Source organism: Eucyclogobius newberryi, unplaced genomic scaffold (assembly GCF_026437365.1).
Source record: "Eucyclogobius newberryi isolate DKJ021-1_F unplaced genomic scaffold, fEucNew1.0.hap1 SCAF_278, whole genome shotgun sequence".
NCBI classification, from domain to species: Eukaryota; Metazoa; Chordata; class Actinopteri; order Gobiiformes; family Gobiidae; genus Eucyclogobius; species Eucyclogobius newberryi.
Window position 1 is genome coordinate 1 of NW_027315921.1, and position 27,500 is coordinate 27,500.

General features: G+C 50.8%; 2 protein-coding genes across 3 annotated transcripts in view; one reads left to right on the forward strand and one right to left on the reverse strand.

Annotated features, from left to right (window-relative positions):
• Positions 1–9,145: 9,145 nt before the first annotated feature.
• LOC140372705 (ESF1 homolog) lies at positions 9,146–26,729 on the forward strand. The gene is made up of 14 exons (XM_072459808.1): positions 9,146–9,469; positions 13,135–13,403; positions 13,519–13,632; positions 14,481–14,590; positions 15,598–15,750; positions 15,867–15,981; positions 18,855–19,074; positions 20,703–20,831; positions 22,382–22,509; positions 22,636–22,726; positions 25,269–25,348; positions 25,683–25,835; positions 26,089–26,230; positions 26,546–26,729. Exons 1-14 carry the CDS (start codon positions 9,154–9,156, stop codon positions 26,680–26,682), a joined length of 2,157 nt encoding a protein of 718 aa, XP_072315909.1. The 5' UTR covers positions 9,146–9,153; the 3' UTR covers positions 26,683–26,729.
• Positions 26,730–26,940: 211 nt separating this feature from the next.
• Positions 26,941–27,500, reverse strand: part of LOC140372706 (3-ketoacyl-CoA thiolase A, peroxisomal-like) — an 18,593-nt gene continuing 18,033 nt past the window's right edge. The window contains exons 11-13 of one of the 2 annotated variants that reach the window (XM_072459809.1): positions 27,477–27,500; positions 27,207–27,352; positions 26,941–27,100 (exon numbers count right to left, since the gene is read on the reverse strand). The exon at positions 27,477–27,500 is cut by the window's right edge and continues 32 nt beyond it. In XM_072459809.1, the coding sequence (XP_072315910.1) occupies positions 27,019–27,100; positions 27,207–27,352; positions 27,477–27,500 (252 nt within the window). In that variant the 3' untranslated portion in view covers positions 26,941–27,018. The remainder of the gene's footprint in view (positions 27,101–27,206; positions 27,353–27,476) is intronic. The other variant, XM_072459810.1, reaches the window with a different exon arrangement.

The following is a 27,500-nucleotide window of genomic DNA, read 5'->3' on the forward strand; positions in this document are numbered from 1 at the left end:
ACGCTATTTCGACCAATGAGCGTTGATCAAACCCTGAAAACCTTGCGCGCAGTTTGTTGTGATGTGGTTTGTATGTAAACAAACATGGCTGCTGACCCGCGAGGTTCCGCGTCTTCACAGCGACATGAAGGAGAATATCTGTGCTGTTTGCACATCCTCGACACTTATAATGAGCAGACTAAGGTCCTAACTAAATCAACTTGGAATACTTTTCGGCGGATTGCGAAGGAATGGCTTGAATTTGGCGGAAAAGAAGCAAATGCCTTCGAAAAAGTGCAAAGCATGTTGGACTGTGAACACGAGACACTCGGGGGATCAGTACCACAGTACTGCAGTACTACAGTACTACAGTACTACAGTACTGCAGTACGACAGTACTACAGTACTACAGTACCGCAGTACCACAGTACTACAGTACTACAGTACTACAGTACCGCAGTACCACAGTACCACAGTACTACAGTACCCTAGTACCACAGTACCACCCTCGTGTTACAAGAGATACACCGAGAAGCGGCAACTATTTATGCCAGAGAGAGACATGTAAACCATCAGAAACCCGCACTAAATCTAGCAATGGTGAGTAGAAATAATCACCTTCACTACTAGTAGTGTATAAAATGATAAATTATTCATCATTGACTTTATTCTTTGTGTCGTCATTGTAGATTCCAGTAGTGATGAATATTCAGAATGTATTTTGCCCAAAAGACTTAAGATCTGCGAGTAGTGGAGTATATATATATATAGAAAAGCCCCAAGGACAAACAACAATTCTTCCTTGAATGACAAACTTGTCCAGGCTGAAACTGAATCATGTGGTATGTAAAATCTCATTCAAGAACATTTCATGAAATATAGCTTGTCAAAATGAATTTTCTAGTGAAATAAATAGATTAGCACTCACTAAAATTGTCATTTTTTGCAGGAAACCCCAGAAAAGCTGCCAAAGTGAAACAGTATGAGTGAATATGACTCCACATTAGAGAAAGTGACTGCATCACTATAGAAGTGCACTACCACTACAACTGCTATAAAAACTACACTCTTATCAAAGACAGTTGGGAAAATGAGGTGAAGATGAACATTTATGTTATTGTCATTATGATTTGCCACAGATTATCTCTGTTATACTTTATATAACAAGAATTATTAGAGTTACACCACATTGGAAAGTACGATTTTTTCCAGCTCCATTCATTTCATGGCAGCCTAAAGTACATTACATTTTCCCTTTTACTAAATCCATTTTAAATGTCTCTTTCAGCACCTGAAACCATCCGTACACCACAACATACAACATTTTCAGCAAAGATGTCATTATGAAACGGCTGAAAGTGGTGAAATCATGAGAATGAACAAGAAAACTGTGAAAAAGCAACGAGGATCTAATGCAACATCTTATACCATCTTATTGTATACCATCTTATTGTATACCATCTTATTGTATACCATCTTATAGTATACCATCTTATTGTATATCATCTTATTGTATACCATCTTATTGTATATCATCTTATTGTATACCATCTTATTGTATATCATCTTATTGTATATCATCTTATTGTATACCATCTTATTGTATATCATCTTATTGTATACCATCTTATTGTATACCATCTTATTGTATACCATCTTATTGTATATCATCTTATTGTATATCATCTTATTGTATATCATCTTATTGTATACCATCTTATTGTATATCATCTTATTGTATATCATCTTATTGTATATCATCTTATTGTATACCATCTTATTGTATATCATCTTATTGTATACCATCTTATTGTATACCATCTTATTGTATATCATCTTATTGTATACCATCTTATTGTATATCATCTTATTGTATACCATCTTATTGTATATCATCTTATTGTATATCATCTTATTGTATATCATCTTATTGTATACCATCTTATTGTATATCAACTTATTGTATACCATCTTATTGTATATCATCTTATTGTTGTATACCATCTTATTGTATACCATCTTATTGTATATCATCTTATTGTATACCATCTTATTGTATACCATCTTATTGTATATCATCTTATTGTATACCATCTTATTGTATACCATCTTATTGTATATCATCTTATTGTATACCATCTTATTGTATATCATCTTATTGTATACCATCTTATTGTATATCATCTTATTGTATATCATCTTATTGTATACCATCTTATTGTATACCATCTTATTGTATATCATCTTGTTGTATATCATCTTATTGTATATCATCTTATTGTATACCATCTTATTGAAGTGTTTGAGAATGACACCAAGTTGTAGAAATGTCAATATAAATTCAAATGTGGATTATTTTGTTTATACCAACAACTTTCCTTATAATAAAATGTAATTCTCATTAGAATTAGAAAGGGCCAGCATCATACATTTTTTTTTAGATTTTGATTCCCAGAAATATTTTGAAAAAAATCGAAATATTCTTTGTCTGCTTTCAAAACAGATCAGATCAGTCATCTCTCTGTAGACGCTCCACAGATCAGATCAGTCATCTCTCTGTAGACGCTCCACAGATCAGATCAGTCATCTCTCTGTAGACTCTCCACAGATCAGATCAGTCATCTCTCTGTAGACTCTCCACAGATCAGATCAGTCATCTCTCTGTAGACGCTCCACAGATCAGATCAGTCATCTCTCTGTAGACTCTCCACAGATCAGATCAGTCATCTCTCTGTAGACGCTCCACAGATCAGATCAGTCATCTCTCTGTAGACGCTCCACAGATCAGATCAGTCATCTCTCTGTAGACGCTCCACAGATCAGATCAGTCATCTCTCTGTAGACGCTCCACAGATCAGATCAGTCATCTCTCTGTAGACGCTCCACAGATCAGATCAGTCATCTCTCTGTAGACTCTCCACAGATCAGATCAGTCATCTCTCTGTAGACGCTCCACAGATCAGATCAGTCATCTCTCTGTAGACGCTCCACAGATCAGATCAGTCATCTCTCTGTAGACGCTCCACAGATCAGATCAGTCATCTCTCTGTAGACGCTCCACAGATCAGATCAGTCATCTCTCTGTAGACGCTCCACAGATCAGATCAGTCATCTCTCTGTAGACGCTCCACAGATCAGATCAGTCATCTCTCTGTAGACGCTCCACAGATCAGATCAGTCATCTCTCTGTAGACGCTCCACAGATCAGATCAGTCATCTCTCTGTAGACGCTCCACAGATCAGATCAGTCATCTCTCTGTAGACTCTCCACAGATCAGATCAGTCATCTCTCTGTAGACGCTCCACAGATCAGATCAGTCATCTCTCTGTAGACGCTCCACAGATCAGATCAGTCATCTCTCTGTAGACGCTCCACAGATCAGATCAGTCATCTCTCTGTAGACGCTCCACAGATCAGATCAGTCATCTCTCTGTAGACGCTCCACAGATCAGATCAGTCATCTCTCTGTAGACTCTCCACAGATCAGATCAGTCATCTCTCTGTAGACGCTCCACAGATCAGATCAGTCATCTCTCTGTAGACGCTCCACAGATCAGATCAGTCATCTCTCTGTAGACGCTCCACAGATCAGATCAGTCATCTCTCTGTAGACGCTCCACAGATCAGATCAGTCATCTCTCTGTAGACTCTCCACAGATCAGATCAGTCATCTCTCTGTAGACGCTCCACAGATCAGATCAGTCATCTCTCTGTAGACTCTCCACAGATCAGATCAGTCATCTCTCTGTAGACGCTCCACAGATCTCAGCCAATGGCTTAGTATTCATACTCTAACATGCTTTGCACTTTTTCGAAGGCATTTGCTTCTTTTCCGCCAAATTCAAGCCATTCCTTCGCAATCCGCCAAAAAGTATTCCAAGTTGATTTAGTTAGGACCTTAGTCTGCTCATTAGAAGTGTCGAGGATGTGCAAACAGCACAGATATTCTCCTTCATGTCGCTGTGAAGACGCGGAACCTCGCGGGTCAGCAGCCATGTTTGTTTACATACAAACCACATCAGAACAAACTGCGCGCAAGGTTTTCAGGATTTAATCAACGCTCATTGGTCGAAATAGCGTCACTGCCACATCACTGCATACAGTTAGTCCACGGCGCTAGAAAAAATAGGTCTGTCTTTGGGAGCCGATTACAAGAAATTGGCAGCAAATCTTTTTTGTGGAATTTTGTTTTGGGGGTTATTGTTACGAGCTTTATATTATAGAATGTTAAAATTGTGTTCTCCACCTCGGTGGAACGAAACTGAACAATAGAAATTCTAGCCGATGGCCTTCTTGAGACCACCACTATGTCCTTTTGGTTCCATTACCATTCTGTCTGTATCTGGAAGTCCCAGAGGACCTTGACTCAGGCGTTCTCCACCTTTAGAGGTGTTTCCCACCTTGTCCTTGGGGTCTCCAGCCCGTGCTCTGCTCAGATGTTTCTTACACTATGTCAGCTCCTGGTGATGGAGCTCCATGTGTGCTGTCCCTGCAGCATCTGTCCCTGCAGCATCTGTCCCTGCAGCATCTGTCCCTGTAGCATCTGTCCCTGTAGCATCTGTCCCTGCAGCATCTGTCCCTGCAGCATCTGTCCCTGTAGCATCTGTCCCTGCAGCATCTGTCCCTGCAGCATCTGTCCCTGCAGCATCTGCACCTGCAGCATCTGTCCCTGCAGCATCTGTCCCTGTAGCATCTGTCCCTGCAGCATCTGTCCCTGCAGCATCTGTCCCTGCAGCATCTGTCCCTGCAGCATCTGCACCTGCAGCATCTGCACCGGCAGCATCTGTCCCTGCAGAATCTGTCCCTGCAGCATCTGTCCCTGCAGCATCTGCACCTGCAGCATCTGTCCCTGCAGCATCTGCACCTGCAGCATCTGCACCGGCAGCATCTGTCCCTGCAGAATCTGTCCCTGCAGCATCTGTCCCTGCAGCATCTGCACCTGCAGAATCTGTCCCTGCAGCATCTGTCCCTGCAGCATCTGCACCTGCAGCATCTGTCCCTGCAGCATCTGCACCTGCAGCATCTGCACCTGCAGCATCTGCACCTGCAGCATCTGTCCCTGCAGCATCTGCACCTGCAGCATCTGCACCTGCAGCATCTGCACCTGCAGCATCTGCACCTGCAGCATCTGTCCCAGCATCTGTCCCTGCAGCATCTGTCCCTGCAGCATCTGCACCTGCAGCATCTGCCCCTGCAGCATCTGTCCCTGCAGCATCTGTCCCTGCAGCATCTGCACCTGCAGCATCTGTCCCTGCAGCATCTGTCCCTGCAGCATCTGCACCTGCAGCATCTGTCCCTGCAGCATCTGTCCCTGCAGCATCTGCACCTGCAGCATCTGTCCCTGCAGCATCTGTCCCAGCAGCATCTGCACCTGCAGCATCTGTCCCTGCAGCATCTGTCCCTGCAGCATCTGTCCCTGCAGCATCTGTCCCTGCAGCATCTGTCCCAGCAGCATCTGCACCTGCAGCATCTGTCCCTGCAGCATCTGTCCCTGCAGCATCTGTCCCAGCAGCATCTGCACCTGCAGCATCTGTCCCTGCAGCATCTGCACCTGCAGCATCTGTCCCTGCAGCATCTGCACCTGCAGCATCTGTCCCTGCAACATCTGTCCCTGCAGCATCTGCACCTGCAGCATCTGTCCCTGCAGCATCTGTCCCTGCAGCATCTGCACCTGCAGCATCTGTCCCTGCAGCATCTGTCCCTGCAGCATCTGTCCCTGCAGCATCTGCACCTGCAGCATCTGTCCCTGCAGCATCTGTCCCTGCAGCATCTGCACCTGCAGCATCTGTCCCTGCAGCATCTGTCCCTGCAGCATCTGTCCCAGCAGCATCTGCACCTGCAGCATCTGTCCCTGCAGCATCTGCACCTGCAGCATCTGTCCCTGCAGCATCTGCACCTGCAGCATCTGTCCCTGCAACATCTGCACCTGCAGCATCTGCACCTGCAGCATCTGTCCCTGCAGCATCTGCACCTGCAGCATCTGCACCTGCAGCATCTGTCCCTGCAGCATCTGTCCCTGCAGCATCTGTCCCTGCAGCATCTGCACCTGCAGCATCTGTCCCTGCAGCATCTGTCCCTGCAGCATCTGCACCTGCAGCATCTGTCCCTGCAGCATCTGTCCCTGCAGCATCTGTCCCTGCAGCATCTGTCCCTGCAGCATCTGCACCTGCAGCATCTGTCCCTGCAGCATCTGTCCCTGCAGCATCTGCACCTGCAGCATCTGCACCTGCAGCATCTGTCCCTGCAGCATCTGCACCTGCAGCATCTGTCCCTGCAGCATCTGTCCCTGCAGCATCTGTCCCTGCAGCATCTGTCCCTGCAGCATCTGCACCTGCAGCATCTGCACCTGCAGCATCTGCACCTGCAGCATCTGCACCTGCAGCATCTGCACCTGCAGTTATGTGCAGGATTGTTTCAGGGGCACCTTTGCACAGCCTACACCTTGGGTCTTGTTTACACTCTGGTTTCTATGGTAACAGCTGTGGAATGACCTCTGCCAGGACTAAAGCAGGTCTAAAGCGGGACTAAAGCAGGTCTAAAGCAGGTCTAAAGCAGGACTAAAGCAGGTCTAAAGCAGGACTAAAGCAGGACTAAAGCAGGTCTAAAGCAGGACTAAAGCAGGTCTAAAGCAGGACTAAAGCAGGTCTAAAGCAGGACTAAAGCAGGACTAAAGCAGGTCTAAAGCAGGACTAAAGCAGGTCTAAAGCAGGTCTAAAGCAGGACTAAAGCGGGTCTAAAGCGGGTCTAAAGCGGGACTAAAGCAGGTCTAAAGCAGGTCTAAAGCAGGACTAAACCAGGACTAAAGCAGGTCTAAAGCAGGTCTAAAGCAGGTCTAAAGCAGGACTAAAGCAGGTCTAAAGTAGGACTAAAGCAGGACTAAAGCAGGTCTAAAGCAGGACTAAAGCAGGACTAAATCAGGTCTAAACCAGGACTAAAGCAGGTCTAAAGCAGGACTAAAGCAGGACTAAAGCAGGTCTAAAGCAGGTCTAAAGCAGGTCTAAACCAGGACTAAAGCAGGTCTAAAGCAGGACTAAAGCAGGACTAAAGCAGGTCTAAAGCAGGACTAAAGCAGGACTAAACCAGGACTAAAGCAGGTCTAAAGAAGGTCTAAAGCAGGTCTAAAGCAGGTCTAAAGCAGGACTAAAGCAGGACTAAAGCAGGACTAAACCAGGACTAAAGCAGGTCTAAAGCAGGTCTAAAGCAGGACTAAAGCAGGACTAAAGCAGGACTAAAGCAGGTCTAAAGCAGGTCTAAAGCAGGTCTAAAGCAGGACTAAAGCAGGTCTAAACCAGGACTAAAGCAGGTCTAAAGCAGGTCTAAAGCAGGACTAAAGCAGGTCTATAGCAGGACTAAAGCAGGACTAAAGCAGGACTAAAGCAGGTCTAAAGCGGGACTAAAGCGGGTCTAAAGCGGGACTAAAGCAGGTCTAAAGCAGGACTAAAGCAGGACAAAAGCAGGTCCAAACCAGGTCTAAAGCGGGTCTAAAGCGGGTCTAAAGCGGGACTAAAGCAGGTCTAAAGCAGGTCTAAAGCAGGTCTAAAGCAGGACTAAAGCAGGTCTAAAGCAGGACTAAAGCAGGACTAAAGCAGGACTAAAGCAGGTCTAAAGCAGGACTAAAGCAGGACTAAAGCAGGTCTAAAGCAGGACTAAAGCTTAAAGCAGGACTAAAGCAGGTCTAAAGCAGGACTAAAGCTTAAAGCAGGACTAAAGCAGGACTAAAGCAGGTCTGAAGCAGGACTAAAGCAGGACTAAAGCAGGACTAAAGCAGGACTAAAGCAGGACTAAAGCAGGACTAAAGCAGGTCTAAAGCAGGACTAAAGCTTAAAGCAGGACTAAAGCAGGACTAAAGCAGGTCTGAAGCAGGACTAAAGCAGGACTAAAGCAGGACTAACCAGGACTAAAGCTCAAAGCAGGTCTAAAGCAGGACTAAAGCAGGTCTAAACCAGGACCAGGCCTGTGTAACCTGCTTCCCGGCTCAGAGTCACCTGTGTTCCCGCTGAGTCTCTGCTCTGAGCCGCTGTGTGAGCTCCGGAGCAGCGGCGGGGCCCTCAGGAGCCTCGGGACCGGTCTGCAGGTCATGGCCCCGGTTCGGTGTGGCTCGGTTTGGCTCGGTATGGCTCGGTTCAGTTCTGACTCGTCCTGACCTCTTCCGCCATACTGTTTTTGCTCTTCGCGTTTTGGTTTGTCCCTGAGCGCGCTCCGTCCCGCATGCGCGCACGGAATTGTGGGTAAACGTGCAATGTGCGGAAGTCAGGCGGAAGTGTGCGGGAAATATGCATTTTAAGACTTTTACTGAGGATTTTACGCGTTATTTTCATTGACAAACACTCAGACTTTTGAACTGCGTCATCTGAGTTACAGCGAGAGGTAACAAGGGTCTAAAACGGGACTAAACCCGGACTAAACCGAGTCTAAACCCGGACTAAACCGAGTCTAAACCTGGACTAAACCCGGACCAAACCGTGACTAAACCGGGACTGAACCGGGACTAAACCTGGTCTAAACCAGGTCTAAACCGGGACTGAACCGGGACTAAACCGGGACTAAACCAGGACTAAACCAGGACTAAACCGGGACTAAACCGGGACTAAACCGGGACTAAACCAGGTCTAAACCAGGACTAAACCAGGACTAAACCGGGACTAAACCTGGGCTCATTATGTTTGTCACTTGTTATTATCGTGAACTTACCTTCAGCTCAAAATAGATTTGTCTCTGGATTTTAAAATCTCGATATCGGTTTCTGCAAATATTGACTATCGAAAACAGCAGAAAACCGATATCGAGGTCGTATCGGCAGCGGTCGTCTTCAGTCGATTAATAAGATATTCTTTTATTGTCCACACATGGGGAAATTTCATTGTTGCAACGCAGGTAGATACAGAGGAAAAGGACAGATAATTTATAGGAAGTTTAAATACACTCTTAATAGAAGAACTCTTATAAACAAAACCTCATTTCCTAAAAAGGAATGGAGGGGGAAAATAAATAAAGATAAAAGTTAAATTAAATATTAAATTGAATAAAAACAGCGTAAGACAAGATAATAATAATAATAATGGTAAAATAAATCTATTTTCATCAGTTAATTCTGTGCGGCGCTCGTCTTTATTTGATTAATCTGTGCGGCGCTCGTCTTTATTGACCCCATGACCTCTGTGCCAGGTCTAAAGATGGCGTCTCAGAAGAAGGTGGACGAGCGGTTCTCACGCGTCCAGAGAGACCCGCGCTTCTGGGAAATGCCCGAAAAGCAGCACAAAGTGAAGATCGACAAACGCTTCAGGTCCATGTTCCACGACGAGCGCTTCAAAGTGCGACAGACGGTGGACAAGCGCGGGCGCCCGGTCCAGCACAGCACCAAGGAGGACCTGAAGAGGTTCTACCAGCTGGAGGACGAGGACCAGGACCAGGACCTGGAGGGGACTGTACCCGGACCGGGCCGGACCAAACCCGGACCGGGCCGGACCAAACCGGGACCCTCGGCAGAAGGTGAGGTGTTTAAGTACCAGTGTTTTGGCTGAGAAAGACTAAAACTATGACTAAATGTTAACGTTTTACTCCAATAAAAAGACATATAACAAATTGAAAACATAAACGAATGAAACTTTTCAACTGCAAAGATTTAAACTACAAAGAGCTCGTCTTTAAATACAAAGTATCATCTGAATAAAAGGTTTGAGCCTAGTTTAGTCCTGATGTAGTCCTGGTTTAGACCTGGTTTAGACCTGGTTTAGTCCTGGTTTAGTCCTGGTTTAGACCTGGTTTAGACCTGGTTTAGTCCTGGTTTAGTCCTGGTTTAGACCTGGTTTAGACCTGGTTTAGTCCTGGTTTAGTCCTGGTTTAGACCTGGTTTAGACCTGGTTTAGACCTGGTTTAGTCCCGGTTCAGACCTGGTTTATATCTTTCCAGGTTTAGTTCTGTAAATGAAAACTAGACTCGTCCATCTTCTTCTTCTTGTCCCGGGTCGCGGGGGCAACACTTCCTCCAGCTCCTCCCGAGGCGTTCCCAGGACACAGAGAGACATAGTCCCTCCAGTGTGTCCTGGGTCGTCCCCGGGGCCTCTTCCCGGTGGGACATGCCCGGAACCCCTCCCCAGGGAGGAGCAGCTGCTCTACTCCGAGCTCCCCCCGTGTGACTGAGCTCCTCCCCCTGTCTCTAAGGGAGCGCCCAGCCACCCGGCAGAGGACACTTATTTCGACCGCTTGTATCTGTGATCTTGTCCTTTGGGTCATTAAAGCTCATGACCATAGGTGAGGTCAGAACGTAGAGTGACCCATAAATCCAGAGCTTTGACTCTGATGGTCCCTCATCTGCCTGAAGAGTGTCTCCAGCTCCAGTCTCCCTCACGTCTGTGAGAGTCAGATCCTCCTTCATCTGGAACTAACCCAGGGACATACTTTTCCCCCCAAGGAGGTTTTTTGTAGTTTTTCCTGGCCGAGAAGGAGGAGCTAAGGACAGAAGGAGGGTCTAAGGACAGAAGGAGGGTCTAAGGACAGAGGGAGGGTCTAAGGACAGAGGAAGGAGCTAATGACAGAGGGGACAGAGGACTCTGGGACATCGTCCCTCGCCACCACAGACATTGTTGATTCATTTCTCACTGTCGCCCTCAGAGGAAACTGTTGTTGTGATTTTGGGCCTTACAAAAATAAATTGAATTGAATTTAGTCTCAGCTCCTTCTTCACCACAACAGTCGATGCAGCGACTGCATCACTGCAAGGACCCCCACCCACCTGGAGAGGACAAGGACCCCCACCCACCTGGAGAGGACAAGGACCCCCACCCACCACCCACCTGGAGAGGTCAAGGACCCCCACCCACCTGGAGAGGACAAGGACTCCACCCACCTGGAGAGGTCAAGGACCCCCACCCACCTGGAGAGGACAAGGACTCCACCCACCTGGAGAGGACAAGGACCTCCACCCACCTGGAGAGGTCCAGGACCCCCACCCACCTGGAGAGGACAAGGACCCCCACCCACCTGGAGAGGACAAGGACCCCCACCCACCTGGAGAGGACAAGGACCCCCACCCACCTGGAGAGGTCAAGGACCCCCACCCACCTGGAGAGGACAAGGACTCCACCCACCTGGAGAGGACAAGGACCCCCACCCACCTGGAGAGGACAAGGACCCCCACCCACCTGGAGAGGTCAAGGACCCCCACCCACCTGGAGAGGACAAGGACCCCCACCCACCTGGAGAGGACAAGGACTCCACCCACCTGGAGAGGACAAGGACCCCCACCCACCTGGAGAGGTCAAGGACCCCCACCCACCTGGAGAGGTCAAGGACCCCCACCCACCTGGAGAGGACAAGGACCCCCACCCACCAGGTCCTTCTCAACCTTTTTCCGGTTGAGAACCATGACCTCTGATTTGGAGCTGATTCTCATCCCAGACGCTTCCCTCTCGTCCCAGTGCAGCTGCAGGTCCAGGTTTGATGGAGCCTCAGGACAACATCGTCTGTAAACAGCAGAGTTGAGATCCTGTGGTCCCCAAACCAGACACACTCTGACCCCTGACCACACCCTCTGACCCCTGACCACACCCTCTGACCCCTGACCACACCCTCCGACCCCTGACTGCGCCTAGAAATTCTGTCCGTAAACACTATGAACAGAACCGGTGACAAAGCGCAGCCCTGAGGAGTCCCTCATGGGAACAGGTCTGACTTACTGCAGTGAACACAGCTCCTGCTCCTGTCAGACAGGGACCAGACAGCCCTGAGCAAAGGGCCCCGGACCCCGTACTCCCGGAGCACCCCCCAAAGGACACCCCGAGGGACACGGTGGAAAGCCTTCTCCAGATCCACAAATCACATGTGGAGGTCAGACAGGTAGGGGGGGCCGTGGGGGATGAGGAGGTCAGACAGGTAGGGGGGGCCGTGGGGGATGAGGAGGTCAGACAGGTGGGGGGGGGGCGGTGGGGGATGAGGTGGTCAGACAGGTAGGGGGGGTGGTGGGGGATGAGGAGGTCAGACAGGTGGGGGGGGGGCGGTGGGGGATGAGGAGGTCAGACAGGTAGGGGGGGCGGTGGGGGATGAGGAGGTCAGACAGGTGGGGGGGGCGGTGGAGGATGAGGAGGTCAGACAGGTAGGGGGGGCCGTGGGGGATGAGGAGGTCAGACAGGTAGGGGGGGCCATGGGGGATGAGGAGGTCAGACAGGTGGGGGGGGCGGTGGGGGATGAGGTGGTCAGACAGGTAGGGGGGGTGGTGGGGGATGAGGAGGTCAGACAGGTAGGGGGGGCCGTGGGGGATGAGGAGGTCAGACAGGTGGGGGGGGGGGCGGTGGGGGATGAGGAGGTCAGACAGGTAGGGGGGTTCTCAGGGACCGGCCTCCTGCTGGTGCCCAGAGTCAAGACAAAACATGGGGAATCTGCGTTTCAGTTTTATGCAGCTAAAATCTGGAACAGTCTTCCTGAAGATGTGAGACAGGCTTCTACTCTGACAATGTTCAAATCTAAGCTAAAAACAGTTTTGTTTAGCTGCGCATATGACTGAAAGGATTTTTTCTTTGCACTCTTCTCTTTTGTTTGTGATTTTATTAGTTTAGAAAATCAGTTGGATTGATAATTTTTAATTTAGTTAATTTTATTGTATTTCTGTAATTTCTTTGTGATTTGAATGCATTTTTCCTGCTGTGAAGCACTTTGAATTGCCTTGTGTATGAAATGTGCTCTACAAATAAACTTGCCTTGCCTTCTAAGTGGGGGATGAGGAGGTCAGACAGGTAGGGGGGCGGTGGGGGATGAGGAGGTCAGACAGGTAGGGGGGTTCTAAGTGGGGGATGAGGAGGTCAGACAGGTAGGGGGGTTCTAAGTGGGGGATGAGGAGGTCAGACAGGTAGGGGGGTTCTAGGTGATGAAGAGCTTTGTTGTTTTGTGCTTCATAAGGGGCTTCTGAGCCGCTCTTGGTCTGACCCATCACCCAGGACCTTGGGGGACCCTCCCAGGGGCTTGAAGCCCCCAACAACACAGCTCCTGGGATCATTGGGGCGCTCAAACCCCTCCACCACGTTAAGGTGTCGGTTCAAGGAGGAGACTTGTCTGAACAGTTTTGGATAATCACAAGAAGTACAAAGCAGTGGGCGGAGATAAGGGGTGAGTGAGTTTTCAGTATTTTCGTGTTAAACTAATCGCTCAGATCTTCTTTTTCAGATGAAGACGATGAAGAGTCTGAGCACGAGGATTCTGAACCCGACTCTGGACAGGACTCGGGTTCTGAGGGGTCGGGTTCTGAGGGGTCGGGTTCTGAGGGGTCGGGTTCTGAGGACTCTGGTCCGGACTTGGCCCGTGGCAAAGGGAACGTGGAGACCAGTTCTGATGAAGACTCCGAGGACGAAGTGGAGGCCATTCTGAGGCGAGAAGAAGAGGAGATCCAACACGACTGGGGCGATTTGTGCAAAGACGCTCCGCGAACCGAAGAGGTGACCCACATGAGCCAGTCTGTGGGCCGGACCTCGGCCCGGTCCACTGACTGTTGGGCCGGGTCTCGGTCCACTCACTGTCTTGGTCCGGTCCACTCACTGTTGTTCTTCTCAGGTGTCCCGTCGTCTGGCCGTGTGCAACATGGACTGGGATCGGATCAAAGCCAAAGACCTTCTGGCCTTGTTCCAGTCCTTCTGCCCCAAAGGGGGCGCCGTGCTCTCTGTGAAGGTCAGAAACGCTCCAAACATGGACATGTTTCAGACTGTCCCGTCGTGTTTCAGCTTGTCCCGTCGTGTTTCAGCCTGTCCCGTCGTGTTTCAGCCTGTCCCGTCGTGTTTCAGACTGTCCCGTCGTGTTTCAGCATGTCCCTTCGTGTTTCAGACTGTCCCGTCGCGTGTCAGACGGTCCCGTCGTGTTTCAGACGGTCCCGTCGTGTTTCAGACTGTCCCGTCGTGTTTCAGACTGTCCCGTCGCTTTGCAGCCTGTCCCGTCGCGTTGCAGCCTGTCCCGTCGCGTTGCAGCCTGTCCCGTCGCAGCCTGTCCCGTCGCGTTGCAGACTGTCCCGTCGTGTTGCAGACTGTCCCGTCGTGTTGCAGACTGTCCCGTCGCGTTGCAGCCTGTCCCGTCGCGTTTCAGACTGTCCCGTCGCGTTTCAGACTGTCCCGTCGCGTGTCAGACTGTCCCGTCGCGTTGCAGCCTGTCCCGTCGCTTTGCAGCCTGTCCCGTCGCTTTGCAGCCTGTCCCGTCGCGTTGCAGCCTGTCCCGTCGCGTTGCAGACTGTCCCGTCGCGTTGCAGCCTGTCCCGTCGCGTTGCAGACTGTCCCGTCGCGTTGCAGACTGTCCCGTCGCGTTGCAGACTGTCCCGTCGCGTTGCAGCCTGTCCCGTCGCGTTGCAGACTGTCCCGTCGCGTTGCAGACTGTCCCGTCGCGTTGCAGACTGTCCCGTCGTGTTGCAGACTGTCCCATCGTGTTGCAGACTGTCCCGTCGCGTTTCAGACTGTCCCGTCGCGTTTCAGACTGTCCCGTCGCGTGTCAGACTGTCCCGTCGTGTGTCAGACTGTCCCGTCGTGTTTCAGATTTTCCTGTCTCACTTTGGGAAAGAGCGTCTGCAGCAGGAGGTGAGCGAGGCTCCGCTGGAGCTCAAGGCTCTGCCGGAGGATTCAGAGGACGACACCGAAGAGGAAAAGTAAGTCGGATGTTTCCTATTTTCACAGCAGGAGATGTTTGAGTGGGACGAGCCATGGGGGACGGGCCATGGGGGACGGGCCAGGGCCCCGGGGGGACGGGCCAGGGCCCCGGGGGGACGGGGCCAGGACCCCGGGGGGACGGGGCCAGGACCCCGGGGGGACGGGGCCTTGGCCGCGGGGGGACGGGGCCTGGGCTGCGGGGGGACGGGGCCTGGGGGGACGGGCCAGGGCCGCGCTTTAGTGACAGTTTCACCTTTGAACTCTGAACATTTGAATTATTTTAAATCTCGATGAAGAAATGACTGAACATTTACGTCCATAACCACGGTGACCTTTACGTGGGCGGGGCTCTAGAGGTCTGTGGTCCAACCTGGTCTCTCCTGGTCTCACTTGGTTTCTGGTCTCACCTGGTCTCTGGTCTTACCTGGTTTCTGGTCTCACCTGGTCTCACCTGGTCTCACCTGGTCTCACCTGGTCCCTGGTCTCACCTGGTCCCTGGTCTCACCTGGTCTCTGGTCTCACCTGGTCTCACCTGGTCTCTGGTCTCACCTGGTCTCTGGTCTCACCTGGTCTCTGGTCTCACCTGGTCCCTGGTATCACCTGGTCCCTGGTATCACCTGGTCTCACCTGGTCTCTGGTCTCACCTGGTCTCACCTGGTCTCTGGTCTCACCTGGTCTCTGGTCTCACCTGGTCTCACCTGGTCTCTGGTCTCACCTGGTCTCTGGTCTCACCTGGTCTCACCTGGTCTCTGGTCTCACCTGGTCTCTGGTCTCACCTGGTCTCACCTGGTCTCTGGTCTCACCTGGTCTCACCTGGTCTCTGGTCTCACCTGGTCTCTGGTCTCACCTGGTCTCACCTGGTCTCTGGTCTCACCTGGTCTCTGGTCTCACCTGGTCTCACCTGGTCTCTGGTCTCACCTGGTCTCTGGTCTCACCTGGTCTCACCTGGTCTCTGGTCTCACCTGGTCTCACCTGGTCTCTGGTCTCACCTGGTCTCTGGTTGCAGGTCATACCGTGAACGCATGCGTCAGTACCAGTTCGGTCGTCTGAAGTATCGTTATGCTGTGGTGGAGTGCGATGGTCCTGAGACGGCAGCTCAGATCTACTGCGAGTGCGACGGCTTTGAGTACGAGAGCAGCGGCTCCGTGCTCGACCTCAGGTGATGGCCACGCCCCTCACACACACTATCTTTAGCCACGCCCCTCACACACGCTAGCTTTAGCCACGCCCCTCACACACACACTTCCTGTGACTCGCTCTGTTTGTCTGGAGCAGGTTTATTCCTGACGAGTTGCAGTTTGAGGAGGAGCCAAAAGATGTTTCCACCGACGTGAACCTGGCGTCCTACAACCCCAACCTCTTCACCTCCACCGCCGCCTCCACCTCCAAGGTACTTTAGACCTGTTCTAGACCCGGTTCTAGACCCGGTTCTAGACCCGGTTCTAGACCTGCTTCAGGGTTCAGAATAAGCGGCATCGCAAAATGTGACTCAATTTCTCTCAAATGCGATGCGTTCGTCAGAAAAAAGTGCTTTTGTTTCGCAGCTTTTGCGATACAAAAATGTGTTCAATTGTATCACCAAAGCGCCTAAAAGTGTAGGACACTGTGTGGACATGACACATGTAGGACACTGTGTGGACATGACACATGTAGGACGCTGTGTGGACATGACACATGTAGGACACTGTGTGGACATGACACATGTAGGACGCTGTGTGCACATGACACATGTGGACGCTGTGTGGACATGACACATGTAGGACACTGTGTGGACATGACAAATGTAGGACACTGTGTGGACATGACAAATGTAGGACGCTGTGTGCACATGACACATGTAGGACGCTGTGTGGACATGACACATGTAGGACACTGTGTGGACATGACACATGTAGGACGCTGTGTGGACATGACACATGTAGGACACTGTGTGGACATGACAAATGTAGGACGCTGTGTGCACATGACACATGTAGGACGCTGTGTGGACATGACACATGTAGGACACTGTGTGGACATGACACATGTAGGACGCTGTGTGCACATGACACATGTAGGACGCTGTGTGCACATGACACATGTAGGACGCTGTGTGCACATGACACATGTAGGACGCTGTGTGCACATGACACATGTAGGACGCTGTGTGCACATGACACATGTAGGACGCTGTGTGCACATGACACATGTAGGACGCTGTGTGCACATGACACATGTGGACACTGTGTGGACATGACACATGTAGGACACTGTATGGACATGACACATGTAGGACACTGTATGGACATGACACATGTAGGACACTGTATGGACATGACACATGTAGGACGCTGTGTGCACATGACACATGTAGGACACTGTGTGGACATGACACATGTAGGACGCTGCTGTCTCAGATGGAGTCTGAAAGTGGGAGGAGCCACAGGTAGAGTTAGCGTCACAGATTCAGACTCGGGTCAATAACTCTAAACACAAGTCTTTGCAGATCATTCACAGCCAAAATATTCATATTTACAGTGTCACGTGACACAACCTCGTTTTAACAATCAGATGTGTATTTTGGGCTCAGCGAATCACACGCTCCGAATGTGCAGCTGGAGTTGAGACGAGTGCTTAGGGACCGTCATCAAATAGCAAAACGAAAATTGGAATGGAACGTCAAATAGAGCGGTACAATGTGAATAACACGTAAAATACACAATGATGGTCGCCACGGCAACACTTATGTTTCCATCAGAAGCTTAAGACATATTTGTGTAACGACAGTTAATATGTAAATGAGACTCCTGCAAATAGTCATCTGATGATGATGATGTGGAAGAAAGTTGTAAATAAGTTAATCCAACTTTGTGTTAATTAATTTGTTCAACTAATTTTGTTTTTAATGTTTTAAAATGTTCTTTTTTTTAAATGTTTAATAAGTGTTTAAAAGTTAATTTGTTAAGAGTTTTTTTTTAAATAGAATGTTTTACAAATACATTTTAAATAAATAATCGTGTTATATCAATGGAAAATATTGATTGTTAGTCACTTTCGTGTTTTGCTCTGCAATTATCAAATTGCTTGACAAATTTGGAAAAAATTATGGATTTTTTAGCAGCTGCTGCTGCAGAAGTGAAAATCCTTCATCTGAGCCCTGTGCTTTATACCCTGTTCTAGACCTGCTTTATACCCTGTTCTAGACCTGCTTTATACCCTGTTCTAGACCTGCTTTATACCCTGTTCTAGACCTGCTTTATACCCTGTTCTAGACCTGCTTTATACCCTGTTCTAGACCTGCTTTATACCCTGTTCTAGACCTGCTTTATACCCTGTTCTAGACCTGCTTTATACCCTGTTCTAGACCTGCTTTATACCCTGTTCTAGACCTGCTTTATACCCTGTTCTAGACCTGCTTTATACCCTGTTCTAGACCTGCTTTATACCCTGTTCTAGACCTGCTTTATACCCTGTTCTAGACCTGCTTTATACCCTGTTCTAGACCCCGTTCTATACCTGCTTTATACCCCGTTCTAGATCCCGTTCTATACCTGCTTTATACCCGGTTCTAGACCCCGTTCTATACCTGCTTTATACCTGGTTCTAGACCTGGTTCTAGGCCATATTCTAGACCATTTTCCAGACCTTTTTATATACCTGGTTCTAGACCTGCTTTATATCCTATTCTAGACCTGGTTCGGGACTTGCGCAGACCTGGCTCTAGACCATGTTCTGGACCCGGTTCTAGACCATGTTCTGGACCTGGTTCTAGACCATGTTCTGGACCCGGTTCTAGACCATGTTCTGGACCCGGTTCCAGACCCTGTTCTGGACCTGGTTCTAGACCCTGTTCTGGACCTGGTTCGGACCTTGTTCTGGTCCTGGTTCAGACCTGGTTCTAGACCTTGTTATATACCCGGTTCTAGACCCGGTTCTGGACCTGGTTCTAGAGCTTGTTATAGACCTGGTTCTAGACCTTATTATAGACCCTGTTCTAGACTGTGTTATAGACCTTGTTCTGGACCCTGTTCTGGACCTGGTTCTAGACCCTGTTCTGGACCTGGTTCAGACCTGGTTCTGGTCCTGGTTCTGGTCCTGGTTCTAGACCTTGTTATAGACCCGGTTCTGGACCTGGTTCTAGACCTTGTTATAGACCCGGTTCTGGACCTGGTTCTAGACCCTGTTATAGACCCGGTTCTGGACCTGGTTCTAGAGATTGTCATAGACCCAGTTCTAGACCCGGTTCTGGACCTGGTTCTAGACCTGATGTTCCCCTGGCTCCAGGTGGAGCTCACGTGGGATGAGACGGACCACCAGCGCGTCACGGCTCTAAACAGGAAGTTCAACAAAGACGAGCTCCTCAACCTGGACTTTAAGGCTTATCTGGCCTCCTCCAGCGAGGAGGAGGAGCAGGAAGAGGAGGGGCCTGTGGAGGAAGAGGCGGGGCCACAACAGGAAGAGGAGGGACAAGAAGGCGGCGCCGAGGACGAACACTCCAATCCAGGTCAGAAATGACTCGATGACGTCGGAAGGATTCAAACAAGTTCAATTAAAGTTATTTCCACAATAGAATCACTAATAAATAAAGCACAAATATGACCATGTTCTATATTTAAAATGACTCAAATGTCCAGAGCTTTGTCCCATAGTCCTGACTTTGGCACCAGCAGGAGGCCGGTCCATGTTTAGTCCTGACTCTGGCACCAGCAGGAGGCCGGTCCATGTTTAGTCCTGACTCTGGCACCAGCAGGAGGCCGGTCCATGTTTAGTCCTGACTCTGGCACCAGCAGGAGGCCGGTCCATGTTTAGTCCTGACTCTGGCACCAGCAGGAGGCCGGTCCATGTTTAGTCCTGACACTGGCACCAGCAGGAGGCCGCTCCATGTTTAGTCCTGACTCTGAGCACCAGCAGGAGGCCGGTCCATGTTTAGTCCTGACTCTGGCACCAGCAGGAGGCCGGTCCATGTTTAGTCCTGACTCTGGCACCAGCAGGAGGCCGGTCCATGTTTAGTCCTGACTCTGGCACCAGCAGGAGGCCGCTCCATGTTTAGTCCTGACTCTGGCACCAGCAGGAGGCCGGTCCATGTTTAGTCCCGACTCTGGCACCAGCAGGAGGCCGGTCCATGTTTAGTCCTGACTCTGGCACCAGCAGGAGGCCGGTCCATGTTTAGTCCTGACTCTGGCACCAGCAGGAGGCCGCTCCATGTTTAGTCCTGACTCTGGCACCAGCAGGAGGCCGCTCCATGTTTAGTCCTGACTCTGGCACCAGCAGGAGGCCGCTCCATGTTTAGTCCTGACTCTGGCACCAGCAGGAGGCCGGTCCATGTTTAGTCTTGACTCTGGCACCAGCAGGAGGCTGGTCCATGTTTAGTGCTGACTCTGGCACCAGCAGGAGGCCGGTCCATGTTTAGTCCTGACTCTGGCACCAGCAGGAGGCCAGTCAATGTTTAGTCCTGACTCTGGCACCAGCAGGAGGCCAGTCAATGTTTAGTCCTGACTCTGGCACCAGCAGGAGGCCGGTCCATGTTTAGTCCTGACTCTGGCACCAGCAGGAGGCCGGTCCATGTTTAGTCCTGACTCTGGCACCAGCAGGAGGCCGGTCCATGTTTAGTCCTGACTCTGGCACCAGCAGGAGGCCGGTCCATGTTTAGTCCCGACTCTGGCACCAGCAGGAGGCCGGTCCATGTTTAGTCCTGACTCTGGCACCAGCAGGAGGCCGGTCCATGTTTAGTCCTGACTCTGGCACCAGCAGGAGGCCGCTCCATGTTTAGTCCTGACTCTGGCACCAGCAGGAGGCCGCTCCATGTTTAGTCCTGACTCTGGCACCAGCAGGAGGCCGCTCCATGTTTAGTCTTGACTCTGGCACCAGCAGGAGGCTGGTCCATGTTTAGTGCTGACTCTGGCACCAGCAGGAGGCCGGTCCATGTTTAGTCCTGACTCTGGCACCAGCAGGAGGCCAGTCAATGTTTAGTCCTGACTCTGGCACCAGCAGGAGGCCGGTCCATGTTTAGTCCAGACTCTGGCACCAGCAGGAGGCCAGTCAATGTTTAGTCCTGACTCTGGCACCAGCAGGAGGACGGTTCTTCACGTTTGTTTCTTCACGTTTGTTTGTTTGTTTGTTTGTGAGTGACAGACGTCCTGCAGAAGGCCAAACGTGGTGAGCAGCAGATCCAGATGTACAGAGAGCTCCTGCAGGGCATCCGGGCCAAAGAGGAGCAGAGCCGGGAGCGCCAGGGCGGCATGGAGGTCACATGGGTCCCAGGTACAACCCGTGTGTGTGTGTCCCAGTCCGTGTGTGTGTGTCTGTGTGTCCCAGTCCGTGTGTGTGTGTGTCTGTGTGTCCCAGTCCGTGTGTGTGTGTGTCTGTGTGTCCCAGTCCGTGTGTGTGTGTCTGTGTGTCCCAGTCCGTCTGTGTGTGTCCCAGTCCGTGTGTGTGTGTGTCTGTGTGTCCCAGTCCGTGTGTGTGTGTCTGTGTGTCCCAGTCCGTGTGTGTGTGTCTGTGTGTCCCAGTCCGTGTGTGTGTGTGTCTGTGTGTCCCAGTCCGTGTGTGTGTGTGTCTGTGTGTCCCAGTCCGTGTGTGTGTGTGTCTGTGTGTCCCAGTCCGTGTGTGTGTGTGTCTGTGTGTCCCAGTCCGTCTGTGTGTGTCCCAGTCCGTGTGTGTGTGTGTCTGTGTGTCCCAGTCCGTGTGTGTGTGTCTGTGTGTGTCCCAGTCCGTGTGTGTGTGTCTGTGTGTCCCAGTCCGTGTGTGTGTATGTCTGTGTGTCCCAGTCCGTGTGTGTGTGTGTCTGTGTGTCCCAGTCCGTGTGTGTGTGTCTGTGTGTGTCCCAGTCCGTGTGTGTGTGTCTGTGTGTGTCCCAGTCCGTGTGTGTGTGTCTGTGTGTGTCCCAGTCCGTGTGTGTGTGTCTGTGTGTGTCCCAGTCCGTGTGTGTGTGTCTGTGTGTGTCCCAGTCCGTGTGTGTGTGTCTGTGTGTGTCCCAGTCCGTGTGTGTGTGTGTGTCTGTGTGTCCCAGTCCGTGTGTGTGTGTGTGTCTGTGTGTGTGTCCCTGTGTGTGTGTGTGTGTGTGTCTGTGTGTGTGTGTGTGTGTCCCTGTGTGTGTGTGTCCCGTGTGTGTGTCCCGTGTGTGTCTGTGTGTGTCTTTGTGTGTCTGTGTGTGTGTGTGTGTGTGTGTGTGTGTGTATGTGTGTGTGTGTGTCCCTGTGTGTGTGTGTGTGTGTGTCCCTGTGTGTGTGTGTGTGTCCCTGTGTGTGTGTGTGTGTCCCTGTGTGTGTGTGTGTGTCCCTGTGTGTGTGTGTGTGTCCCTGTGTGTGTGTGTGTGTGTGTGTGTGTCCCTGTGTGTGTGTGTGTGTGTGTCTGTGTGTGTGTGTGTGTGTCCCTGTGTGTGTGTGTCCCGTGTGTGTGTCCCGTGTGTGTCTGTGTGTGTCTTTGTGTGTCTGTGTGTGTGTGTGTGTGTGTGTGTGTGTGTGTGTATGTGTGTGTGTGTGTCCCTGTGTGTGTGTGTGTGTGTGTCCCTGTGTGTGTGTGTGTGTCCCTGTGTGTGTGTGTGTGTCCCTGTGTGTGTGTGTGTGTCCCTGTGTGTGTGTGTGTGTCCCTGTGTGTGTGTGTGTGTGTGTGTGTGTCCCTGTGTGTGTGTGTGTCCCGTGTGTGTGTCCCGTGTGTGTCTGTGTGTGTGTGTGTGTCCCTGTGTGTGTGTGTGTGTGTGTGTGTGTCCGTCCGTGTGTGTGTCCGTCCGTGTGTGTGTGTGTCTCTGTCTCTGTCTCTGTGCGCATGTGTGTCCCACGTGTCACATTGGCTCAGATGTCCTCCCTGTGCAGGGCTGAAGCAGAGCGCGGAGCAGAAGCTGAAGAAGCGTCTGGAGTCAGAGGAACTCAGGCCCTGGGAACAGTTTGTGCAGAAGAAGAAGGAGAAGAAGAAGGAGAGGAGGAAAGAGAGGAGGAACCAGGTCAGGACTAAACCGGGACTAAACCGGGACTAAACCGGGACTAAACCGGGACTAAACCGGGACTAAACCGGGACTAAACCGGGACTAAACCGGGACTAAACACTTTCTTTCGCTGATGTTCTTCAGGACTCTGAGGCTGGACTCAGTGATGATGATGAACTTCCCTCAGACGTGGATCTGAACGACCCTTTCTTCAAAGAGGAGCTGTCTGCAGCAGGTGAGGGTCTGACCCTGGGTCTGACCCTGGGTCTGAACCTGGGTCTGAACCAGGTCTTTAACTTGCCTGTCACTCTGGTCTGGTCTTGAATTTTAACTGGTGAAGAACAAGGCCCAGGTCCTCTCCGTGACCCAGGTCCAGGTCCTCTCCGTGACCCAGGTCCAGGTCCTCTCCGTGACCCAGGTCCAGGTCCTCTCCGTGACCCAGGTCTAGGTCCTCTCCGTGACCCAGGTCCAGGTCCTCTCCGTGACCCAGGTCCAGGTCCTCTCCGTGACCCAGGTCCAGGTCCTCTCCGTGACCCAGGTCCAGGTCCTCTCCGTGACCCAGGTCTAGGTCCTCTCCGTGACCCAGGTCCAGGTCCTCTCCGTGACCCAGGTCCAGGTCCTCTCCGTGACCCAGGTCTAGGTCCTCTCCGTGACCCAGGTCCAGGTCTTCTCCGTGACCCAGGTCCAGGTCCTCTCCGTGACCCAGGTCCAGGTCCTCTCCGTGACCCAGGTCCAGGTCCTCTCCGTGACCTCTCCGTGACCTAGGTCCTCTCAGTGACCCAGGTCCTCTCAGTGACCTAGGTCCAGGTCTTCTCCGTGACCCAGGTCCAGGTCCTCTCCGTGACCCAGGTCTAGGTCCTCTCCGTGACCTAGGTCCTCTCCGTGACCTAGGTCCTCTCAGTGACCTAGGTCCTCTCCGTGACCCAGGTCCAGGTCTTCTCCGTGACCCAGGTCCAGGTCCTCTCCGTGACCCAGGTCCAGGTCCTCTCCGTGACCCAGGTCTAGGTCCTCTCCGTGACCCAGGTCCTCTCCGTGACCCAGGTCCTGTCCGTGACCCAGGTCTAGGTCCTCTCCGTGACCCAGGTCTAGGTCCTCTCCGTGACCCAGGTCCAGGTCTAAACTCCACAAATACTCTCAAATCACCATCAGAACAACTGTGTTCTTAACCTGTTACCACCCACCTGCGCGCTGGCGAACATTTTCTATATCTCAAATATTCTCTTACATCATCACTTTTATTTCCGTGGTCAATACCATAAGTTATACATCATTTTAAAGGTCATTTTCTCAACAAAACGAATATGTCATTGAATAATTTGCCCCAAGAAGCAATTGCCAATAGTTTGTGAGAAAGTCTCAACTTTTACAAACGCATGTCCTGTTTGCTGTTTATGACGGACGAAACGGCTTTAATTCTGTTCATCCTTGTACTCAGTCTGTCCGTAAGGAATCATTGAAAAACAATATACACTTGTATTTTTCCTGAAGTTTTCCCATTTCAAGATATTGTCAAGTAAACAAACTTTTCTTTGTTTCTCGCCGGACGAGAATGCGCTTGTCTGCCGCATTTCTCCGTCCATAACAAATGACCTGTTTGACCTATAAGATAATGTTGGATATCCTTCTTTTCCTCAGACTGTTTCCTACAGAATGAGACCATCCACGATTTTTTCTGTCCACGGGTTTGTTTGCTACAGCCTCCGCAAAACAAAATGCGCCGCTTGCGACGCACATGGATTAGTCTGTTTACATCTAAATAGCGCCGCGTGCGAATGACGTATCAGACTATGATTGACATATTATTCTAGCGAATGAGAATAGCTTTAGAAAGAGAGGCGGGACAAAGGGCTCATTGACACAGAATCTTCTGTATTCTCGTGCGTAAGGCTCCGTGAAGGCTGTAAAGAGCCAGATTTCTCGGCAGGATTTTGCGCATAACGTTTTCTGTTTTTATTAGCCTTTTGGACGTACATTTTGTTTGATTTTGTTGTGTATTATTATACCAATATACAAATAAAATAAAAAATATTATAATTTTTTTTTTTTTTAACCTCTATATGGGAAATTCATGGGTAAACTCATATTTACACATTTTCACATTTTTTTAGCAGTTATAATTGCTATTAGTGGCCTACAAAACATCAAAATGTATGTTTTATGATCATAGAGGAGCTAAAATTGTAATAAAACAGTTTGGCACAGTTGGCACATATTTGGATCACTTGTTCCGAATATACTTTTTGATACAAAAAGGTCAACAGCACCAAAATGCCTGTTTCTAGAGCTCTGAAACTTTACACAGTTGTTGTCAACAAGATAAACATCATGTGCAGTGAACAGCATATGCACACAATGAAGTATGTCATGCTCAGGACCATTACAAATGGACAATATTCAGGCAAGACTAAAAAAGGATGTTTAGTTTATGTTTGGGCCTCTGTAGTGTGAGTTCTGAATCCCTGACAGTGTGACATGTGCACATCTGCAGAAACTAGAAGGCCTAAGCTTTCTAATGATGCATCACACTCACATGTGGAACATAAGATCCTCTTTTAATAAGCAATGCCATGTGGGTCTGACCAGTGTGCACAGGTCTGACCAGTGTGCACAGGTCTGACCAGTGTGCACAGGTCTGACCAGTGTGCACAGGGCGAGAATAGGTGGATGGTAACGGGTTAAATACATTTGAATAAAATGTCAAATGTTATTTGTAGCTTCGGTTTTTCAGATTTTTAAGTACAAGAGGCTGATATTTCATCCGATGTTTTTTGTCTCAGACGTGAAGAAGAAGAAGAAGAAGAAGAGGAGAGCGAGTGACGCAGAGGAAGACGAGGACGAAGACGAGGAGAGAGGCAAGGTAAGAACAGATAAAACTGGTTTAGACCTGGTTTAGTCCTGATGCTGCGCTGTGATTGGTCTGACCCTGGTCCGACCCCGCTCTGACCTCGCTCTGACCCCGCTCTGACCCCGCTCTGACCCCGCTCTGACCTCGCTCTGACCTCGCTCTGACCCCGCTCTGACCCCGCTCTGACCCCGCTCTGACCCCGCTCTGACCTCGCTCTGACCCCGCTCTGACCCCGCTCTGACCTCGCTCTGACCCCGCTCTGACCCCGCTCTGACCTCGCTCTGACCCCGCTCTGACCCCGCTCTGACCTCGCTCTGACCCCGCTCTGACCCTGGTCCAGGTCCAGGCCCAGATGGAGCTGCTGATGGGAGAAGATCCTGACGAGTCGAGGCACAAACACTTCGACTTCACCCGAATCGTGGAGCAACAAAACCTGAGCAAGAACAAGAGGAAACGACTCAAGAAGTCTGGACTCCAGCCCGAGGAGGACGGCTTCCAGGTGAGTCCTGGTTCTGACCCGCTTTAGTCCTGGTTCTGACCCGCTTTAGTCCCGCTTTAGTCCCGCTTTAGTCCCGCTTTAGTCCCGCTTTAGTCCCGCGTTAGTCCCGCGTTAGTCCCGCGTTAGTCCCGCGTTAGTCCCGCGTTAGTCCCGCGTTAGTCCCGCTTTAGTCCCGCTTTAGTCCCGCTTTAGTCCCGCTTTAGTCCCGCTTTAGTCCCGCTTTAGTCCTGGTTCTGACCCGGTCTCTCCTCAGGTGAACGTGTCTGACTCCAGGTTCCAGGCGGTCTACTCTTCTTCTCTGTTTAACTTGGATCCGTCTCATCCGAGCTTCAAGCGGACCAAAGGCACCGAGCGCCTCCTGCAGGAGAAACAGCGCCGCCGACAGGACAAACAGGGTACTGAGCGTAACTGTGGTTTAACTGTGGTTCTACGAGTCTCCGCACTGAGCGTGACTGTAACTGTGGTTCGTGTCCTCCTCCACGTCTGGCTCTGCTCTTGCACTGGGCGACAGCACGTCCTGCTGCAGCGCCCCCTACTGGCCGCAGCGTTTAAAGCGTGTGAAAACAGGAGTGTCTTATAGTCTGGACTTTACGGTAATGAAATGACACCAAAGTGACATGAGCTGTCAAAGGTCAAAACGGTGTCAAAGGTCAAATGTAACTTTTCCCTCATGAATAAAACCAGGACTAACTCCAGACTGTCACTCACAGGCACCACATCGTCCTCCATCTCCACGGCAACGGCCTCCACAAAGAGCAGCCTGGACCCGGGCCTGTCCCTGCTCGTCAAGTCCATCAAGTCCAAGACCCAGCAACACCAGGACCGGAGGAAAAACCGGCCCCAGTGAGGACCGGGGCCCCTCAGGCGTACGGAACTCTGGGACCCTCAGACATATGGACCTCTGGGGCCCCGCTGCCCCCGCCCCCCGCCCCCCGCCATGCCAAAAGCACCGAGGAGCGGTGCTAAGTGGTGGAGTGAGAGGTGTTTTGGTCCCTCCGCCTCTTTTACATAAATCAACAATTATTTTTTCTGAAACTTTTATTTCGTCATTAAAAACTTCACAAACGAGATTTTACATTTGATTATTTACATTTTAAAGGCACATTTAGTAAAACTAATCAGAATTGTGAATTTTTCTCTGCAATGAAGAGCCATGTTTCCTTGACTCTGTTCATGGTCCTGTTCATGGTCCGGGTCCAGGATACTCGAAGACGGCGGCCGCTCCCATCCCAGTCCCGATGCACATGGACACGACCCCGAACGCCCTGAGCACAAACACAGACCATGATCTAAAGCTGCACTACGGAACATCTGAGGGTCGGCCACGCCCCGTCTCCATGGAGATGTCCTGGGCGGTTCCTGGTGCGTTACCGTTTGTTGCGTCGGCGCAGCTCGTGCAGCAGAGTGACCACTTGTCTGGCTCCGGTGCAGCCCAGAGGATGACCCAGCGCGATGGCGCCACCGTTTGGATTCACCTTGTACTGCGGCAGTCCCAGCTCCTCCAGGCAGCACACGGCCTGAAGAGGGAGAGGTTAGACCCTGACTCGACCCGGGCGCTCGACCCGGGCGCTCGACCTTCTGCTGAAGCGCTGAGACAACCAAAATAAAGCATGTAAAATGACCCCTGCAGGAGGTTCTGACCTGACTCGCGAAAGCCTCGTTTAT

Coding starts and splice junctions, on each gene's coding strand:
- LOC140372705 (XM_072459808.1), top strand. CDS start 9,154: ATGGCGTCTCAGAAGAAGGTGGACGAGCGGTTCTCACGCGTCCAGAGA. Junction 14,591..15,597: donor GACGACACCGAAGAGGAAAA/GTAAGTCGGATG, acceptor CTCTGGTTGCAG/GTCATACCGTGAACGCATGC. Junction 15,751..15,866: donor GGCTCCGTGCTCGACCTCAG/GTGATGGCCACG, acceptor TGTCTGGAGCAG/GTTTATTCCTGACGAGTTGC.